This window comes from Anomaloglossus baeobatrachus, chromosome 6, assembly GCF_048569485.1.
Source record: "Anomaloglossus baeobatrachus isolate aAnoBae1 chromosome 6, aAnoBae1.hap1, whole genome shotgun sequence".
NCBI classification, from domain to species: Eukaryota; Metazoa; Chordata; class Amphibia; order Anura; family Aromobatidae; genus Anomaloglossus; species Anomaloglossus baeobatrachus.
In genome coordinates this window covers 541,120,303-541,140,992 of record NC_134358.1, presented here as the reverse complement: position 1 = coordinate 541,140,992, position 20,690 = coordinate 541,120,303, and the positions used below count along the sequence as shown (strand labels likewise).

Below are 20,690 nucleotides of genomic sequence, written 5' to 3'. Positions count from 1 at the left end.
CTCAGGGCTGAGCTTCTTGAGGATGATGACCCGGATGACCGAGCGGAACGTCTAGATGAGGTTGATTGTGTGAACTGGGTTCTTGCTGGTGAGAGATACGGTGTTCGACCTTGTCTATGGCATCTTGCACCTTGGCATCTCTTTCCTTGTTTACCTCTTTTGCCTTGCTCAGGTCTGAAAGAGCTTCATCAATTTTAGAGTCTTTTAGAAAGGTAATGTACCTTGTTGACAGTCTCTTGTATCTTTCATGAGCTGTGTTCAGCCGTTCCAGAGCGGCTTGTAAGCATGCGGCATCGCCTGATGAGGATTCAAGTCTTGGCATGTAATAGGTGACTCGTTCCCACTGTTCTTCCAGGTGTTCACATAGCTCATCTTTCATAGTGTGATAGTTTTCAGTGGCCTTTATCGTGGGTTTGGAAGAGCGCTTCGGTCGGACAACTTGGTCTGCTGAAAGCGTGGGCTCTGCCTCCTGGGCTTCATAATGGACAGTATCAGATTGTATTTGCTCTGTTTCAGCAGTGGGGAACTGTCCAAGGTCTTTTTCAGCCATTTTGATTTAAGGTGTACTGTCTCTTTAAGAAACTTGACTTTTGAATAGGGGTCCAAAAATCGTTGTGCAGCTCTGCAAGGACTCCCTGATGAGATTCCCAAGGTGTCTTTAGTAAAACTTGGGGTTCGCAGTGCAGCGATGTGCAGTAATGGGGTATAATGTTCAGAGGAGCCGAAAGGTCTGACCAGCAGATGGCAGCAGACACAAGCATGAAAAACATTAAATAACAGTTTTAACTAAGACAAATAGAAACAGCACATACACCTCTAAGTGAAATTGGACAAAGTGTGCCAAATTAGCCATTTTCTCTCCTTGATGTCATGTGACTGAGTGTTAGAAGGTCTCAGGTGTGAATGGGGAGCAGAGGTGTTACATTTGGTGTTATCCCTCATATACTCTCTCATACTGGTCACTGGAAGATCAACATGGCTCTCCATGGAATTCTCAGAGAATCTGAAAAAAATAATTGTTGTTCTACCTAAGGATGGCCCGGGCTATAAGAAGATTGCCAACTCCCAGACACTGAGCTGCAGCATGGTGGCCAAGACCATACAGTGGTTTAACAAGACCGGTTCCGCTCAGAACAGGTCTCGCCATGTACGACCACAGAAATCAAGTGCACCTGCTCAGCGTCATATCCAGAGGTCGTCTTTTTAAAATAGACATATTGTTGCAGAGGTTACAGTGCTTGGGGGGTCCACCTATCACTGCTCAGACCATATGCTGCATATCGCATCGGTCTGCATAGCTGTTGTCCCAGAAGGAAGCCTCTTCTAAAGATGATGCACAAGGAAGCCTACAAGCCTTGCTGAAGACAAGCCAGCTTAATGACATGGATAACTGTAACCTTGTATTGTGGTCTTGAGACCAAGATAAACCTATTTGGTTTAGATGGTGTCAAGCGTGTGTGGAAGCAACTAGGTGTGGAGTACAAAGACAAGTGTGTCCTGCCTACAGTCAGGCATGGTGGTGGAGGGAGTGTCATGGTTTGGGGCTGCGTGAGTGTTGCAGACTGTGGGGAGCTACAGCTCATTGAGGGAACCATGAATGCCAACATGTCCTGTGACATACTGAAGCAGCGCATAATCCCTCCCTTTGTATTACAACATAACGTCCCCAAACACTGCCAAAACGACCACTGCCTCGCTACAGAAACTGAGGTTAAAGGTTTTGGACTCGCCAAGCATCACCAGACCAAAATCTCACTGAGCATCTGAGGCCTCCCGAAACAGAAGATGGATGGGACAGTAGCGTAGCTAGCAGGGGGGCAGAGGGTGCCGCCGCCCCGGGCCCCGTGCTCAGAGGGGGCCCACCCAGAGCTGCGATACCATTAACTATATCAGCGTGCATAGCGCGCCGATATAGTAACCTCTGTGGCAGTGCGGAGGAGACATGATCTCCCTGCACTGCTGCTGATGACAGCGCATACGCAGGACACAGCGTGGTGACTTCATCGCACAGCGCCGGGTAGGGGCGGGGAGGCAATTGCCCCCCCAGGCTGCTCTCCCAGCTATTATTAGAGGGCCGGCCGCCTGCTGCATAATGTCATTATAACACACATGGCTGCACACAGTGAATTGCGTGCGGCCGTGTCTCTTATACTATGATGTGGCCGGCCACACTGACAGGCGCAGACAGTGCTGACCGCCGCATAGTAGAGGAGACTTGGCTGCTCACTGTGCGGCCATGTGTGTTTATAATGACGTCATGCAGCGCGCGCTGCCTCCATCCAGCCGAGGAGCATCAGGCAAGATCCCAGTGGTTAGGAGCTGCCTGTGTAGTAGGCGTGACCAGCTTTGTTAGTGGGCGTGGCCATGTTTTTCCCGTCCACTATAATCATGCAGGCTTCGCCCCCCCACCTAACCCCTGCGCCCCCCTGCACCACCCTGCACCACACATCTGGAGGTCTTGCCTCGGTTCCCGCTTCTATCATAAAGAACTCCAGGACACCTGAAGTTTCTTTCTGTTATCAGCCGCGTTGCTGAGGCCCCGCCCCTTCTGATCACATGGGCGTGACGTCACCACAGGTCCTTTAGCCTAGAGGGATTTACCATCAAAGTCTGTGGCCGCACAAGAGAGAAGTGTCCTCCAATCATCAAAAGTAAAAAGCCCCCCAGCATGTGAGTGTGTGTCTGTGTGTATAGGATTGTGTCTGTGTGTATAGGATTGTGTCTGTGTGTGTATAGGATTGTGTCTGTGTATGTGTACAAATGAGGCATTTTACCATGTAAAGGGCACAGTGGTGGCATTAATATGTGGGGGGCACAGTGGCATTAATATGTCGGGGAACAGTGGTGGCATTATGTGGAGGCACAGTGGTGGCATTAATATGTGGGGGGCACAGTGGTGGCATTATGTGGGAGGCACAGTGGTGGCATTATGTGGGGGCACAGTGGTGGCATTAATATGTGGGGGCACAGTAGTGGCATTATTATGTGGGGGCACATTGGTGGCATTATTATGTGGAGGCACAGTGGTGGCATTACTATGTGGGGGCACAGTGGTGGCATTACTATGTGGGGGCACAGTGGTGGCATTACTATGTGGGGGCACTATGTTGGGGCATAGTGGTGGCATTACTATGTGGGGGCACAGTGGTGGCATTACTATGTGGGGGCACAGTGGTGGCATTACTATGTGGGGGTACAGTGGTGGTATTACTATGTGGGAGTACAGTGGTGGTATTACTATGTGGGGGCACAGTGGGGGCATTATGTGGGGGCACAGTGGGGGCATTATGTGGGGGCACAGTGGTGGCATTACTATGTGGGGGCACAGTGGGGGCATTATGTGGGGGCACAGTGGGGGCATTATGTGGGGGCACAGTGGGGGCATTATGTGGGGGCACAGTGGTTGCATTACTATGTGGGGGCACAGTGGTGGCACAGTGGTGGCATTACTATGTGGGGGCATTATGTGGGGGCACAGTGGTGGCATTACTATGTGGGGGCACAGTGCGGGCATTATGTGGGGGCACAGTGGTGGCATTACTATGTGGGGGCACAGTGGTGGCATTACTATGTGGGGGTACAGTGGTGGCATTACTATGTGGGGGCACAGTGGGGGCATTATGTGGGGGCACAGTGGGGGCATTATGTGGGGGCACAGTGGTGGCATTACTATGTGGGGGCACAGTGGGGGCATTATGTGGGGGCACAGTGGTGGCATTACTATGTGTGGCAGTAAGAGTCGGTTTTTGTGCACACAGCAGGAGCAGTAATAGGGACACACACGGCAGCAGCGTCTCAGTATTGGGGTGACGGCAGTATGAGGAGTTTGTGCAGGTTGGGATTAGATGGGGTACGGTGCCGGAAGTGTGAGGAGTCAAGTGTCTTTGTGGTAATGTCTGTAGATGACTTGTGGCTGGAAGAAGTTGTCATGTTAGTCTGGGCCAGATGGAAAAGACGGAAAAGGTGAACAATTCCATCTGAATGAACGTCAGCTGTAAGTCACCATCTATAACTGCACTGTAATCTCTGCGCCATCATAGTTATCATAGTTACCTGGTAAGGGGCCCACTCAGATGTTTTGCCCCCCCTGAGCTGAAACCCTAGCTATGCCACTGGGATTGGAGCAAGGTCTCTGACATCCACAAACTCCATGATGTCTTCATGGAGGATGGAAGAGGATCCAGCGGCTCCTGTGAATCTTTAGTGAACTCCATGCCCAAGAGAGGTTAGGCACTGCTGGAAAATAATGGTGGCCACACAAAATCTTGACATTTTTGTGCCATTTTCACTTAGGGGTGTACTCACTTTTATTGCTAGAGATTTAGACATTAGTGGCTGTGTGCTGAGTTATTTAGAGGACACCAAATTTACCCTGTTATACAAGCTGCACACTGACACTGTACATTGTATCACAGGGTCAGATCTTCAGTGCTGTCCCATGAAAAAAATCTAACACAATATTTACAAAAAAATGTGAGGGTGTACTCACTTTTGTGATATACTTTGTCTTCCGTTTTGAAGCATCTAATGAGCTTGTACAAAGGTCTTTGAGAAGGGAGGGGGAAAAATGAGCTAACATAACAGAATTCAAGTATCACAAGTTATCAGTTGTGTATACAGGTGTTACATGCCAATATATTTCTACCTCTGATGATAAGGAGTCTGCTGAAAGCGCTTCCTGGAAGGACTAGTAGTAATATAGGAAAACCACAGTTGCCAGTATGAAAATTTCTATTTTATTATTATTATTATTATTATTATTATTATTATTATTAACTAGAAGGTGGCCCGATTCTACGCATCGGGTATTCTAGAATTTACGTATTGTGTAGTTAATGTATGATTTTTGTTATATATTGTTTGTAGTTACCAAGTGTTTGTGTAGGGGCTGTACATGTTCTGGGTGTGGCGGGAGGGTGAAAGCGGTGTTTGTGTGTCGTTATTTGTGGAGCGCTGTGTGTCTGTATCGTGTGTGTGTGTGTGTGTGTGTGTTTTGGGGAGAGGTATGTTTTGCACAAATGTGTGTGTGTGTGTGTTGTGCAGTATGTGCGTATATTTGTGTGTGCCGCGGTGTTTGTGTGTTGGGTGTTGTGTGTGTGCGGCGTTGTCTGTGTGTGCGGGTGTCTGTAGGGCAGTGTTTGTGGTTCCCAGTGTGTGTGTGTGTGTGTGTGTGTGTGTGTGTGTGTGTGTGTTTTGGGGGGAGGTGTGCACCCCCCATCGTGCTCCAGCCCCCATGCTGCGCATTCCCCATCGTGCTCCATCCCCCATGCTGCGCACCCCCCATCGTGCTCCATCCCCCATGCTGCGCACCCCCCATCGTGCTCCACAATCACACAGTATACACGCACACATCTGATCGCATACACTCACACACACACCCCACTTCTCCCTGTGCCCACCGGTGGGCGGTCCCAGCAGCTGTGCTGCACGCCGTGCTCCTCTGCCGACACTCACACATCCGATCGCATACACTCACACACACTGACTATATCGCACATACGCGCTCACACAATCACAACATCTGGAGATACCACATGCTTCCGGCCATGTGATCCTCCGGCAGGTCCTGGAAGGTCACTGCACAGTATCCCCATCGTGCTCCATCCCCCATGCTGCGCACTCCCCATCGTGCTCCATCCCCCATGCTGCGCAGTCCCCATCGTGCTCCATCCCCCATGCTGCGCACTCCCCATCGTGCTCCATCCCCCATGCTGCGCACTCCCCATCGTGCTACATCCCCCATCGTACTCCATCCCCCATCGTACTCCATCCCCCATGCTATAATAGTTCTCCTATTATACTCAGAGAGGAGTATAATAGGAGGACTATAATAGGAGGAGTAGTCCTGGGGGGAGAGGAGTATAATGCCGGCTCCCTGCACATATGTACCGGGAGCCGGTGAACGCTGGTAACTATGATACACATCGGGTAACTAAGGGACCTTAGTTACCCGATGTGTATAATGGTTACCAGCGTTCACCGGCTCCGTCAAGATCCCAGCATCGCAAGGTTATGTCTGGCGCTGCTGTGATCGTGACGGAGGCGGTGTACACTGGTAACTATGATACACATCGGATAACCAAGGGACCTTAGTTACCCGATGTGTATAATGGTTACCAGCGTTCACCGGCTCCGTCACGATCCCAGCAGCGCAAGGTTATGTCTGGCGATGCGTGCGGAGGGCCGGGGCGAGTGGCCAATCCATGCGGAGGGCGGGGCCAGGCCGAGGCGAGCGACCAATCCGTGTGGGGGGGGCGGAGCCGAGGCGAGCGGCCAATCCGTGCGGGGGGCGGATATATATAGATAGATAGATAGAGATATATATATCTCTATATATATATATATATATATAGATAGAGATATATGTAATGTATGTATAATGTATGTAATGTAATTGGTTAAATACTTTAATTTGTTCCATTTTCCATAAGTTTTCTCTATAGGATAATGTGTTAAAAAAAAAAAAAAAAAAGTGCAATGATTTGTTAATGTCCTCTCACCATAACTTTTTCACAACAAAAAAGAACACATCAGAAGTTCACATTTCTTTATCGTTCCTTCCATGGGAGACCCAAACCATGGGTGTATAGCTTCTGCCTCCGGAGGACACACAAAGTACTACACTCAAACGTGTAGCTCCTCCCTCCGGGCTATATACACTCCCTGGATGACAATCTACCCAGTTCAATGCTTTGTGTTTCAGGAGGATACACACACTTGCATTCTCTGATATTTTTTTCTCATTTTTATTTTAATTTTAAAGATTTGGAAGAAAAGCGGGTCCAGTCTGGACTCCCGGCATGTCCCTTCACACCCCACTCTGGCGGCGGTGCTGTTAAGGTTGACTTTATAAGGCTGGAGCCTTCACATGCCGCGCTCCTTCACATCCTCTAAGAGGCTCAGGGTTGAAGTGGGAGCCTCCACGGTCCTCTCTGCTTGCAGAAGACCGGTCTCCATCCGCAGCCCTGTCTGGTCCCTGCTGGAAGGAGCAATTTACCCCCCTCTCCAGGGACATGGCCCTGCGTCTCAAAGCTAAGTATAGAGACGTTTTTCAGGGGTCCCGCGTACTTTTATTAGGGGGACAGTATTTGTTTTAGCGTTACTGTAAATTCCGGACGATTCTGGGGATTTCCCCTGAGAACCGCGCCGAAGGTGCCTTCTCGTCGGCCGCATTTTTAAATCTAGGCCCCGGCTTCTGTTTGGGCCTAGTTTCGGTTTTGGCTTCTCTGCATGTTTTGCATACAGCGCCGCCCACCGCCCGACCAGCAGAGGGGAGGGCACTCCTCTCTGGGGAGATGTTCCCTCCCCTGTATATCTCCCTGTTTCTCTCTGCCCTCCGTTTTTCCCGCTCTTGGGCTTATACACGCCCCCCCTCTTTCTCCCAGCGCCATTTTCTCAGCGTTCTCACTGGAGGGCGCTGGATGCTGCAGCTGCATACTATCAGGAAGGCTGACGCTTCACAGGGGAGCGGTGGAATCCGGAGGGCACACAGAGAGCACGGGCTGGTAAGCCACAACCTCTGGTTGTGGACTTTTATTACACTCTCAGGCATTCTACAGGAGTGTATTCTGGCTGCAGAGCCTCCACCTCAGCAGCATGTCTGTCACTAGGAGCAAGGCTGCAAACATGTACGCTATATGCACTGCATGTAAGCTCATTCTGCCAGAGCCAAGCACATACCCACATTGTGATGCCTGTGCTAACATGGTTGTGTCTCAGCCTGGAGCCTCCGCGGGGGTCCCTCCGGCTGCTTTGGCCCCGGTGGCTGAACCCCCGGCTTGGGTAGCATCCTTTTCACAAGCTATTTCCAAGTCTTTTGCCGACTCTATGGGGCAGCTGTCCCGGACACTGCTATCCATGCATCAGCCCCCTTCTCAGGGTGCTTCGGCTGCTCCTAGCTCTGCAGAGCTCCCAGAGCTTGTCCCAGGACCCCGTCCCCCTAAACGGAGACGCAGGGACCCTTCTCCTTCCTCTTCCCACGGCTCTGATTCACGTGCCGAGGTACAGGGCGAGGAGGACTCGTTTACTGTGGGCTCAGACGCTACCTCTATGTACCCCATTGACTTGTCTGAGGGTGATGCGGATGTTAGTGACTTGATTGCGTCCATTAACTCCGTGCTGAACCTCAACCCACCAGAGTCTGAGGAACAAGCCTCTCTGGTAGAGATACACCAGTTTACCTCACCTAAGAAAGCTAAAAGTATGTTTTTTAACCACTCCAGCTTTCAGACCACTGTTACCAAGCCCAGGGCCTGTCCTGACAAACGTTTTCCGAAGCGTAGTTCAGATGACCGTTTTCCTTTTCCACCAGAGGTGGTTAAGGAATGGGCTCAGTCCCCAAAGGTAGACCCTCCGGTGTCCAGAATCTCAGCCCGCACAGTCGTAGCTGTGGCTGATGGCACTTCTCTTAAGGATCCCACTGACCGCCAGGTTGACCTTTTGGCCAAGTCTGTATATGAGGCGGCTGGAGCCTCGTTCTCCCCGTCTTTTGCGGCAGTGTGGGCTCTCAAGGCAGTCTCTGCCTCTCTGGAGGAGATGCATTCCCTCACCAGGGACTCTATGCCTGAGCTGGAGGCCTTAACTTCTCGAGCTTCGGCTTTTGCATCCTACGCCATGTCTGCCATCCTGGAGGCTTCTCACCGCACGGCCGTGGCTTCCGCTAACTCCCTCGCGATCCGCAGGATCTTGTGGCTTCGAGAGTGGAAAGCAGACGCTTCCTCAAAAAAGTACCTTGCGAGTCTCCCTTTTGCTGGGTCCCGGCTGTTTGGGGAACAGCTGGATGACATAATCAAGGAGGCTACTGGCGGGAAGAGTACTTCCTTGCCTCAAACTAAGGCTAGGAAACCTGTCCAGGGCAGGATCCAATCGAGGTTTCGTTCCTTTCGTTCCTCTAACTGGTCATCCTCGAAGCCCTCGACCGCGTCCACTACCGCAGCCAAGGATCGTAAATCGAACTGGCGCGCAAAGCCGCGTCCTCAAAAGACCGGAGGAGCCGCTGCCATTAAGGCAGCCTCCTCTTGACTATCTGGCTGCGCCAGCAACGTCCTTGGTCGGTGGCAGGCTCTCCCACTTTGGAGACGTGTGGTTCCAACACGTCGCCGACCAGTGGGTGCGGGATATCATCTCCCACGGCTACAGGATGGAATTTTCTTCCAGCCCGCCAAACAGATTTTTTCTGTCCACACCCCCTTGCTCCAAGGCCGCCGCCTTCTCTCAGGCCGTGGCATCCCTGCAGGCCAACGGGGTAATTGTTCCGGTTCCCGCCCGGGAACGGTTCAGCGGTTTCTACTCAAACCTCTTTCTAGTCCCCAAGAAGGACGGTTCCTCCCGGCCCATCCTGGACCTCAAGGTTCTCAACAAGCATGTTCAGGTGCGGCACTTTCGCATGGAATCTCTGAGATCGGTCATTCCCTCAATGACCCAAGGAGATTTTCTGGCATCCATCGACATCAGAGATGCCTATCTGCATGTGCCTATTGCGGTCTCACACCAGCGTTGGCTACGCTTTGCAATCGGAGAGGAACATTTCCAGTTCGTGGCTCTTCCCTTTGGCTTAGCCACGGCCCCTCGAGTGTTCACCAAGGTCATGGCAGCAGTGGTTGCGGTCCTGCACCTCCAGGGATTGGCAGTGATTCCTTACCTGGACGACCTTCTAGTCAAGGCCTCATCCAGTGTAGACTGCCAGCGGAGTGTCTCTCTCACTGTCGCCACGCTAGTTCAGTTCGGGTGGCTTGTCAACCTGCCCAAGTCCACTCTGATCCCGACCCAGGTACTTATGTACCTAGGGATGCAATTCGAGACTCTGCCGGCACTTGTCAAGTTGCCCTTAGTCAAACAGCAGTCCCTTCGTCTGGCGGTGCGCTCTCTGCTGAGGCACCGCCGTCATTCCATCAGACACCTCATGCAGGTGCTGGGTCAGATGGTGGCGTCAATGGAAGCGGTTCCCTTTGCCCAGTTCCATCTGCGTCCCTTGCAGCTGGACATTCTCCGCTGTTGGGACAAGCGGATCTCTTCTTTGGACAGGCTGGTGGCTCTGTCATCACAGGCCAGGAACTTCCTTCCTGACTCCGTCCTGGGTGATCCTCACCACGGATGCCAGCCTCTCCGGTTGGGGAGCGGTATTACTCCATCACCGAGCACAGGGCACTTGGACTCCGTCCGAATCAGCCCTCCCGATCAATGTGCTGGAGATCAGAGCTGTGTTTCTAGCTCTCCTAGACTTTCACCACCTGTTGGCGGGCAAGCACATTCTGGTTCAGTCGGACAACGCGACAGCGGTTGCCTACATCAATCACCAGGGCGGAACTCACAGCCGTCTGGCGATGTTGGAGGTTCAACGAATCCTCCAGTGGACGGAGGACTTCAAGTCCACCATATCTGCAGTCCACATCCCAGGCGTGGAAAACTGGGAGGCCGATTATCTCAGCCGTCAAACCGTGGACGGCGGCGAGTGGGCCCTGCATCCGTCAGTGTTCAGATCGATCTGCCGCAAGTGGGGCACTCCGGAAGTGGATCTAATGGCTTCCCGGCACAACAACAAGGTTCCGGTTTACGTGGCTCGCTCCCACGATCCTCAAGCCTTCGCAGCAGACTCACTGGTTCAAGATTGGTCTCAGTTCCGTCTGGCCTATGTGTTTCCCCCTCTAGCGCTCTTGCCCAGGGTTCTGCGCAAGATCGGAACGGAGGGCCGTCGAGTCATACTCATTGCTCCGGACTGGCCCAGGCGAGCTTCGTATCCAGACCTGCTCCGCCTGTCCGTAGAGGTGCCGTGGCATCTCCCGGACCGCCCAGACCTTCTCTCTCAAGGTCCGTTCTTCCGCCAGAATTCTGCGGCTCTCAGATTGACGGCGTGGCTCTTGAGTCCTGGATCCTGACGGCTTCAGGCATTCCCTCTGAGGTCATCTCCACCATGACTCAGGCTCGGAAGTCTTCCTCGGCCAAGATTTACCACAGGACTTGGAGAATTTTCCTGTCCTGGTGTCGCTCTTCCGGCCATGCTCCTTGGCCGTTCTCCTTGCCGACCATCCTGTCTTTTCTACAGTCAGGTCTACAGTTAGGTCTGTCCCTCAATTCCCTCAAGGGACAGGTGTCGGCTTTGTCGGCATTGTTCCAGCGGCGTATCGCCCGACTGGCTCAGGTGCGCACCTTCATGCAGGGTGCATCTCACATCATCCCTCCTTACGCGGCCCTTGGATCCCTGGGACCTTAATCTGGTCCTCACGGCCTTACAGAAACCCCCCTTTGAGCCTCTCAGGGAGGTTCCTTTGTCTAGACTTTCACAGAAAGTTGTCTTTCTAGTAGCCATAACCTCTCTCAGGAGAGTTTCTGATTTGGCTGCGCTTTCTTCGGAATCCCCCTTTTTGGTATTTCACCAAGACAAGGTGGTTCTTCGTCCGACTCCGGACTTTCTCCCTAAGGTGGTGTCTTCCTTCCACCGTAACCAGGACATTTCATTGCCCTCTCTTTGTCCGGCCCCTGTGCATCGCTTTGAGAAGGTGTTGCACACCTTGGATTTGGTGCGGGCGCTCCGAATCTATGTGTCACGCACCGCCGTTTTTCGGCGGTGCACCTCACTTTTTGTGCTAACCACGGGTCAGCGCAAGGGTCTCTCTGCTTCTAAACCGACCCTGGCTCGTTGGGTTAGGTCGGCTATCGCCGATGCCTACCAGTGTTCTAAGGTGCCTCCCCCGCCGGGGATTAAGGCGCACTCGACCAGAGCTGTCGGTGCCTCCTGGGCTTTCAGGCACCAGGCTACGGCTCAGCAGGTGTGTCAGGCTGCCACTTGGTCCAGTCTGCACTCTTTTTCGAAGCACTACCAAGTGCATGCTCATGCTTCGGCAGATGCGAGCTTGGGCAGACGCATCCTTCAGGCGGCTGTCGCCCATTTGTGAAGTTAGGTTTTGCCTACTTCTCAGTTTGGTTTATTTCCCACCCATGGACTGCTTTGGAACGTCCCATGGTTTGGGTCTCCCATGGAAGGAACGATAAAGAAAAAGAGAATTTTGTTTACTTACCGTAAATTCTTTTTCTTGTAGTTCCGACATGGGAGACCCAGCACCCTCCCTGTTGCCTGTTGGCAGTTTTTTGTTCCGTGTGTTTCACCGGCTGTTGTTAGTAGACAGAGTTCTGGTTTTGCCGAGTTTTACTCTCTCTACTTATGGGTGGATGTCCTCCTTCAGCTTTTGCACTGAACTGGGTAGATTGTCATCCAGGGAGTGTATATAGCCCGGAGGGAGGAGCTACACGTTTGAGTGTAGTACTTTGTGTGTCCTCCGGAGGCGCTAGCTATACACCCATTGGGTCTCCCATGTCGGAACTACAAGAAAAAGAATTTACGGTAAGTAAACAAAATTCTCTTTTTTTTTCCATTAATGTGAAAAAAAATTTCATTTAGAAATCGATGGCCTGGGCAGAAACATTTTTTTGGATATTTGCTGCCGTGTCCACCATTGTACAGTATAATTATAAAATCACTGTTTTTCTCTGCTGCAGATCTAGTAGTTATTTTAGTGTAGAGCAGGATTATAATGCGCTCATGCAGAAGCTGGACTACCTGCAGCACGCCAATTAGTCCTCTAATGATAATCTCCTGCTAATTAATCAGTGATTTTATCAAAAGTACACTCGGCAGCCCAGTAAGTGACACATTGCTGGAATCCGGGTCTCTGTCTCTACATTCTGTTCCTCTCAGATTAGGTGGCAAAAACCTGGTGACAGATTCCTTTTAACCCCTTAAGGACGAAGCCAGTTTTGTACTTAATGACCAGGCCATTTTTTGCAATTCTGACCAGTGTCACTTTATGAGGTCATAACTCTGGAACGCTTCAACGGATCCCGGTGATTCTGACATTGTTTTTTCGTGACATATTGTACTTCATGATAGTTATAAATTTAGAACGATATTTTTTGCTTTTATTTGTGAAAAAATCGGAAATTTGATGAAAATTTTGAAAATTTTGCAATTTTCAAACTTTTAATTTTTATGCCCTTAACCCAGAGAGTTATATCACACAAAACAGTTAATAAATAACATTTCCCACATGTCTACTTTACATTAGCGCAATTTCTGAAACAAAATGTTTTGGGGTTAGGAAGTTAGAAGGGGTCAAAGTTCATCTGCAATTTCCCATTTTTTCAACAAAATTCACAAAACCATTTTTTTAGGGACCACATCACATTTGAAGTGACTTTGAGAGGCCTAAGTGACAGAAAATACCTAAAAGTGACACCATTCTCAAAACAGCACGCCTCAAAGTACTCAAAACCACATCCAAGAAGTTTATTAACCCTTCAGGTGCTTCACAGGAACTAAAGCAAAGTGGAATGAAAAAAAGCAAAAAATAAAATTTTACCTAAAATGTTGCTCTACCCCAAATTTATTCACTTTTAGAAGAAATAACACAACAAAATGAACCCCAAAACTTGTTACCCACTTTCTTATGAACGCGCCAATACCCCACATGTGGTCAGAAACCTTTGTTTGGACAAATGGGAGGGCTCGGAACAGAAGGAGCAATATTTGAATTTTGGAAAGCAAATTTGGCTGAAATAGATTGCGGGCACCATGTTGCATTTACATGTCCGCCAAGGTACCTAAACAGCAGAAACCCCTTACAAGTGACACCATTTTGGAAACTAGACCCCTTAAGGCTTCTATCTAGGGGTATAGTGAGCATTTTGGATCCACAGGTACTTCACAGATTTTGATAACGTTACGTTGTCACATTGAAAATTTTCATTTTTTTCTCAAAAATGTTGCTTTAGCATCAATTTTTTCACTTTTTCAAGAGGTAATTCCAAAAATGTGACCCCAATGTTTGTTACCCACCTTTTTATGAGCGCGGTGATACCTCACTTGTGGTCTGAAACCTTTGTTTGGAGAAATGGGAGGGCTTAGAACGGAAGGAGCAATATTTGAATTTTGGAAAGGAAATTTGGCTGAAAAAGATTGCGGGCACCATGTCGCATTTGGAGGACCCCTAAGGTACGTAAACAGCAAAAAAACACCACAAGTGACCCCATATTGGAAACTAGGCCCCTCAAGGAATTTATCTTGATGTTTGGTGAGTACCCTGAACCCCCAGGTGCTTCACAGAAGTTTATAACGTTGAGCCATGAAAATAAAAAAATAAAATTTTACCACAAAATTGTTACTTCAACCAGGTAGCTTTTTTTTTCACAAGGGTAACAGGAAAAAAATCACCATGAAATTTATTGTGCAATTTCTCCTGAGTTTGGTGATATCTTATATGTGGTGGAAATCAACTGTTTGGGCACACTACAGGGCTCAGAAGAGAAGGAGTGCAATTTGACTGCAAAATTGGCTGGAATCAATAGCGGACGCCATGTTGCATTAGGAGAACCCCTGAGGTGCCTAAGCAGTGGAGGTCCCCCACAAGTGACCCCATTCTGGAAATAAGACCCCTCAAGGCTTTAATCTAGGTGTATATTGAGCATTTTGAATCCACGAATACTTCACAGAATTTGATAAGCTTAGGTTGCCATATTGAAATTTTCATTTTTTTCACAAAAATGTTGATTTAGCGACACATTTTTCACTTTTTCAAGAGGCAACAACAAAACGTGTACCCCACAGGTTGTTATCTAATTTCTTGTGAGCGCAGGGATACCACACATGTGGCCAAAAACCTTTGTTTGGATAAATGGGAGGGCTTGGAATGGAAGGAGCACCATTTGAATTTTGGAAAAGTTGAAGTAAATTGCGCGCACCATGTCACATTAGCAGGGCCCCTTGGGCACCTATACATCAGAAACCCCCCACAAGTGACCTCATTTTGGAAACTGGACCCCTCAAGGATTTTATTCAGGAGTATAGTAAACATTTTGAATCCACAGGCACTTCACAAAACTGTTGCTGTAGCAAAAAATTTCTCACTGTTAAGGGGGCTTTACACGCTGCGACATCGCTAATGCGGAGTCATTAGGGTCACGGAATTGGTGACGCACATCCGGCCGCATTAGCAATGTTGCTGCGTGTGACACCGATGAGCGATTTTGCATCGTTGCAAAAACGTGCAAAATCGCTCATCGGTGACATGGGGGTCCATTCTCGATTATCGTTACTGCAGCAGTAACGATGTAGTTCGTCGCTCCTGCGGCAGCACACATCGCTATGTGTGACGCCGCAGGAACGAGGAACCTCTCCTTACCTGCCTCCCGGCCGCTATGAGGAAGGAAGGAGGTGGGCGGGATGTTCCGGCCACTCATCTCCGCCCCTCCGCTTCTATTGGGCGGCCGCTCAGTGACGTCACTGTGACGCCACACGGACCGCCCCCTTAGAAAGGAGGCGGTTTGCCGGTCACAGCGACGTCGCCGGGCAGGTAAGTATGTGTGACGCATCTGCGCGATGTTGTGCGGCACGGGCAGCGATTGCCCGTGTCGCACAACAGATGGGGGCGGGTACCCACGCTAGCGATATCGGGACCGATATCGCAGCGTGTAAAGTAGCCTTTAGGCTATGTGGCCATGATCCAGCGACACGGCGTCTAGTACCCAGTGTCAGCCTCCTGCAGAAATGTGAGTGTTGTCCACGGGAGAACGCAGCTGCCCATGCCCACGATTTGGGTTCAGGCTGCTGTGGACTTTAGTTCTATTCTACCTGCAAAGAACACTCATCTCCGCAGCATAAATTGACATCCTGAGGCTCGGGAAGCTGCGCCACAGGTCGATTTATGCTGCGGAGAAAAGAAACACAGTGGGCACGGGATTTCTAAAAATCCTGCCACTGTGCTTCTACTGCACAACGCAGCGTTATGGACGCAGGGAAAACACTCTGCGCCCAAAACGTTGCAAACCCTGATTGTGGGCACACCGTAAAATGCTACAATGGATGAATGGATAGATGTCAAACATATATAACGTCCCACCCCCCTGCATATTCTAAGCTGGCGCCCTTTAGTGCCTTTCATGTGACACTAAAGGATGCCTAGCCTTGTATTTAGCCCAAAAAAAAAAAAAAGAATTAAAATAAATGACGTGGGGTCCCCCCTATTTTTGATAGCCAGCTAGGGTAAAGCAGACAGCTGTAGCCTGCAAACCACAGCTGACAGCTTCATCTTGTCTGGTGATCAATTTGGAGGGCTCCCCAAGCTGTTTTTTTTTTTTTAATTATTTATAAATAAATAATTAAAAAAACAAAACAAAAGTGGGGTCCCCCCAAATTAGATCACCAGCCTAGGTGAAGCTGACAGCTGGGGTCTGGTATTCTCAGGATGGGAAGAGCCACGGTTATTGGACTCTTCCCAGCCTAAAAATAGCAGGCCGCAGCCGCCCCAGAAGTGGCGCATCCATTAGATGCGCCAATTCTGGCGCTTCGCCCCAGCTCATCCCGCGCCCTGGTGCGTTGGCTAACGGGGTAATGAATGGGGTTGATACCAGGTGTGTAATGTCACCTGGCATCAAGCCCAGCAATTAGTTATGTCACGGCGTCTATCAGATACCCGACATAACTAATTGACAGTAATAAAAAAAAAATTGACAACAAAAAAAAATTTATTTGAAAAAACACTCCCCAAAACATTCCCTGATTGACCAATTTATTGAAAAGAAAAAAAAAAAAATCCACAATAATGCATTTGGACGTCCCACGTCGCCTCTGGACCTTCTAGAATATGGGGGACACGTTCAGGGAACGTATCCCCCATTTTCTAGGAGGGCAGACCCTCCATTTGAGGAGAGTGGGTGCAAAGAATCTGCACCCACTCTCCCCGGGTCACAGCTGCAGAGTGCGAGCAGCAGCACAGCTCTCTGAACACAGGAAGCTGACAGCTGCGCTCTGCTCATGTGACCGGTCACCGGAGTCTGCTGAGAAGGAGGAGGGGGCCGCGGGGGATCAGAGCTGCGACAGGTATGTATGACACCGGGGGACACCGGGGAACACCAGGGGGGGGGGGTAGGGGGGGACCCGGCAGGGCCTAGGGAGCAGGTTTCTGTCGTATGTGTTATGGCACATACGACAGAAACCATAGGAACAGTGGAAATGCGGCCGGCGCGCTGCTGTGATCGCCGGTGCGCGCGGCCATCTTGGATTTTCGGGAGGGGGTTGGGGGTCGGGGGGGGCACTTTGGGGACACCGGGGGACCGGAGGGAACCGGGAAAAAGATTTATCTCCCATCTGGCATGTTTGATCATGCCAGATGGGAGATAAATCATTTTTTACCGGCGCGGTCATTTACTATAACTTGATGATCGGTATACGGTGTATACCGGTCATCAGGTGAGCGGGGACCGGAAAAACCGGCCCGAATCATGATCTCCAGGGTCTCAGCTACCCCCGGCAGCTGAGACCCCGGAAATTTTCTGACTCTGGGGGGCGCTAGACCCTTTTTTCCGACCGCCGTTAAAAAGCGGCGGATCGGAAAAAGTACCCTTATTTACCGCCGTTAAAAGGCGTATCGGCGGTCGTTAAGGGGTTAAACGAAATTGTCAAAGCTTGAAAATGACGTTTACAACTGCTGGTGCAGCGCCGTTCCAGGTGTGGCTGTTAAAGACAGATGAAGGCTGAATGATTCACCCTTCATCTGCAGGAAACAATGCAGGCACTGCATGCAAATCCACATCAAAGGCAGGGACACGTCTCATAAAGTGCAGGTCATTAGTCGTAAAGGTATTAAATGCAGTTATTCGGAGAGCTGAACCTCTGACTATCTTTGCTTCGGAGAGACTCTGCCTTTCTAACATTCTCTTCAGCTGTTTTTCATTAGTACCTCATACTTTTCCAGCCTTCTGGTAATCATTTCTCAGCTTCTTGGGGATTTCTTGCTGCCATCAATTTCTAAATGTTGGTTTATTTTATTTATTTTTATTCAAATGAAATGGAAACCTGTCCAATGTGCATCTTCTATTCACAACAGAATATAGACCACAGATCAAAGTGTGACCATAAGTTTCCAAATCATTGCATTGTTACTTTTCTTTGCATTTTACACAATGGACCAACTTTTTTTTTTTTCTTTCTATTTCATTACTCATTATGTATTTCACATATTTTGGTCCCTCCATCCCCCTTCCAAAAGGTCATATGAGGACATTTCAACATTGAAATCCATGGGTGGACTGTAAGTGGTTAAAGATGCCACTTCCCATCAGGAGCTTCTTCAAACAATGACGTGCGCTTTCTTTTTTGGCACCAAACACTTATCAAAATCTGAAATCGAATTAAAATGCATAAAAGACTCAAAATGTGAACAGCAAAAGCGTTTTTATGCTATAACTTAAAATTGAGGGTCTGACAAGCATTTGTTTTCCCCCAGCACTATTTCTAATTACCAGAATGTTTTAGGTCTTTTTGTTTTTAGGTCTTTTTGTTTTTAGGTCTTTTTGTTTTTAGGTCTTTTTGTTTTTAGGTCTTTTTTTGTTTTTAGGTCTTTTTTTGTTTTGTTTTAGGTCGTTTTGTTTTGTTTTAGGTCTTTGTTTTGTTTTAGGTCTTTGTTTTGTTTTAGGTCTTTGCTTTGTTTTGTCTCTTGTGGTGTTGTGTTTTTTGTTTTTTGGTTTTTTTTTTTGTTTTTTTCCCCCCCTCTTCTTCTGACAGATCACTAAGGAAATATTAACTTTTTGGTTTTTTTTTTCTTTAATTTTTTCTTTGATATCTCAGGTTTGTTGTATCCTGCACTGCCTGGAAGTCGAGCCCTGATACCGACGCCGAAAAGCTGTGCCGGACCGTGTTCCAGAACTTCAATGACCTAGTGCAGCTGATGGTCAGCGCTCAGCTGTAGTCGGTCTCCACCACGTGCCTGGGTGGTTTTTTTAACTTTCCATTTTCACCTCTAATGCAAATAGATTTTAGCACAATGTTTACAAATCCTCAGGCCGAGTTTCAGGGTCCGTTTATGGGCCGCCATTTCTGGACCGTCTGCAAGTCTCCTGACCCGAACGCAACCACTTAAAATATGCACTTGAGGCTGTTTTGAGTTCAGTTCGGTCCAGAAGTTGCAGTTCGAACTCGGACCTGTGAAGCCGACCTTACCGGTATATGTGGACCCGCCACACACAGTCCTACAGACAGAGCCCGCCTCATTATCCTCCATATTTAAAGGAGTTCCAAAAATATAAAAACATTTTTATTTTTTTTTAATCTAAAAAAAACACTTTCAGTAATGTCCTCTTGGGCTTCAAGGTGTGTTTTTTTTTTTTTTTTTTTTTTAAAAACTTTTTTTTTATTATTATTTAAAAAAAAAAAGAGCAACCGCCTAAAGTGTCCTATGCTAACATAGTGCCTTTATCATCTGTGACACAGAAAAATAAAATTATGAATTGGGGAAATCCTCTCCAATTCCGGTGACTGTATAAATAATGACGAAATCTTGTACAGATTAAATAAGGAAAAGATGTCCCTAGCGCCCTCTTAAAGGACCCTTTAAGAATTTAAAAAAAAATTGTCAAGAAAAAGTACTCCCCCCTTCTTTTTTTTTTTCCTTAATTTTTGAGGGGCGGAAGGGGGGGATCATTATGGGACAACCCCTTTAGGAAAAGTCAGATAAACAGCAAAATTAGTGTAAGATTGTTGGGGATCTGGCTGCTGAGACCCCACTTATCTCTAGAATGGGGGGCCCAAAAATCTCGTGTATAAATTATCAGCCCCTGCAGTATGTCCCACCTCATTGAGCCAGAGGGGGGACAGTATTCGTTATGGCATCCACCCTTCACATCACTTCACTAAATGGAGCGGCTCTGTCTGTATCACGACAAAAAAACAATGCAAAAGTGGGTCTTAAAAGAAAAAAAAAAAAAGCATCGACCAATGCATAGTACACAACGCAAAAACAATGCAATGTCATAGGAAACCCAGAAACCCTACATCAGCTATGGTGTGTGACTGGAACATACCTCGGCCGTTTTGCTACCTACCCCGAGAACATGGGAGATATGTATAATTTTATTAATGTTTTGCTTTTAAATGATGATGATGATGATGATGATGATGATGATGATGATGATGATGATGATGATGATGATGATGATGATGATGATGATGATGATGATGATGATGATGATTGATGATGATATGCTTGGTGAGAAAGTTATACGCAACAGATGCCGTCCCATTGCTGGGTTATACTGTGTACAACCAGGGAAATCCTGGGCTTACAAGGTTTCCAGCTCTATAATGTGTTATATATATAATAATCACGTTATGTATTTTAATTTGAGTTACATTTTTGCACTCAAGGTATTAAAACCACAAAAAATGGGAAAAATATAATGTAATCCTGTGCAGTATTTAATTTCTCATATTTACCCTCTTATGTGGACGCTGCTCATCTCTTCGGGTCACTTAGGCTAGTTTCACACTTGCGTTGGACGGCTTCCGTAGCATTGCGTTGTGTGACGGATGCAACGGATGCGTTGCATATAGTGGCACTAAGAAAAGCAAAGGGAGCGCACCAACGTGTCAATATAATTTATAGTGGCACAACGCAATGCTACGGATCGTACAAAATAACGGAAAGCGTTATTTATTTCTTTATTTTTTTTTTTCTTCTTTACAGTACCGGCAGCCGACTATTGTGAACGATCAACTGATCGCTCTTAATAGCCGGTGGCCGAGCGCTCTCACATGCCGGCGGCCGGGCGCTCAGCTGAGTGCTCTCACATGCCGGTGGCCGAGCGCTCAGCTGAGTGCCCTGACATGCCGGTGGCCGAGCGCTCAGCTGAGTGCCCTGACATGCCGG

At 48.6% G+C, this 20,690-nt stretch overlaps 1 protein-coding gene across 2 annotated transcripts in view; it reads left to right on the top strand.

Moving 5' to 3' along the window:
* CROT (carnitine O-octanoyltransferase) overlaps window positions 1-20,221 on the top strand; it is a 150,526-nt gene extending 130,305 nt beyond the window's left edge. For both annotated transcript variants that reach the window (XM_075315616.1, XM_075315617.1), the window contains exon 17: window positions 18,614-20,221. In XM_075315616.1, the coding sequence (XP_075171731.1) occupies window positions 18,614-18,734 (121 nt within the window). In that variant the 3' untranslated portion in view covers window positions 18,735-20,221. The remainder of the gene's footprint in view (window positions 1-18,613) is intronic.
* Window positions 20,222-20,690: the final 469 nt, after the last annotated feature.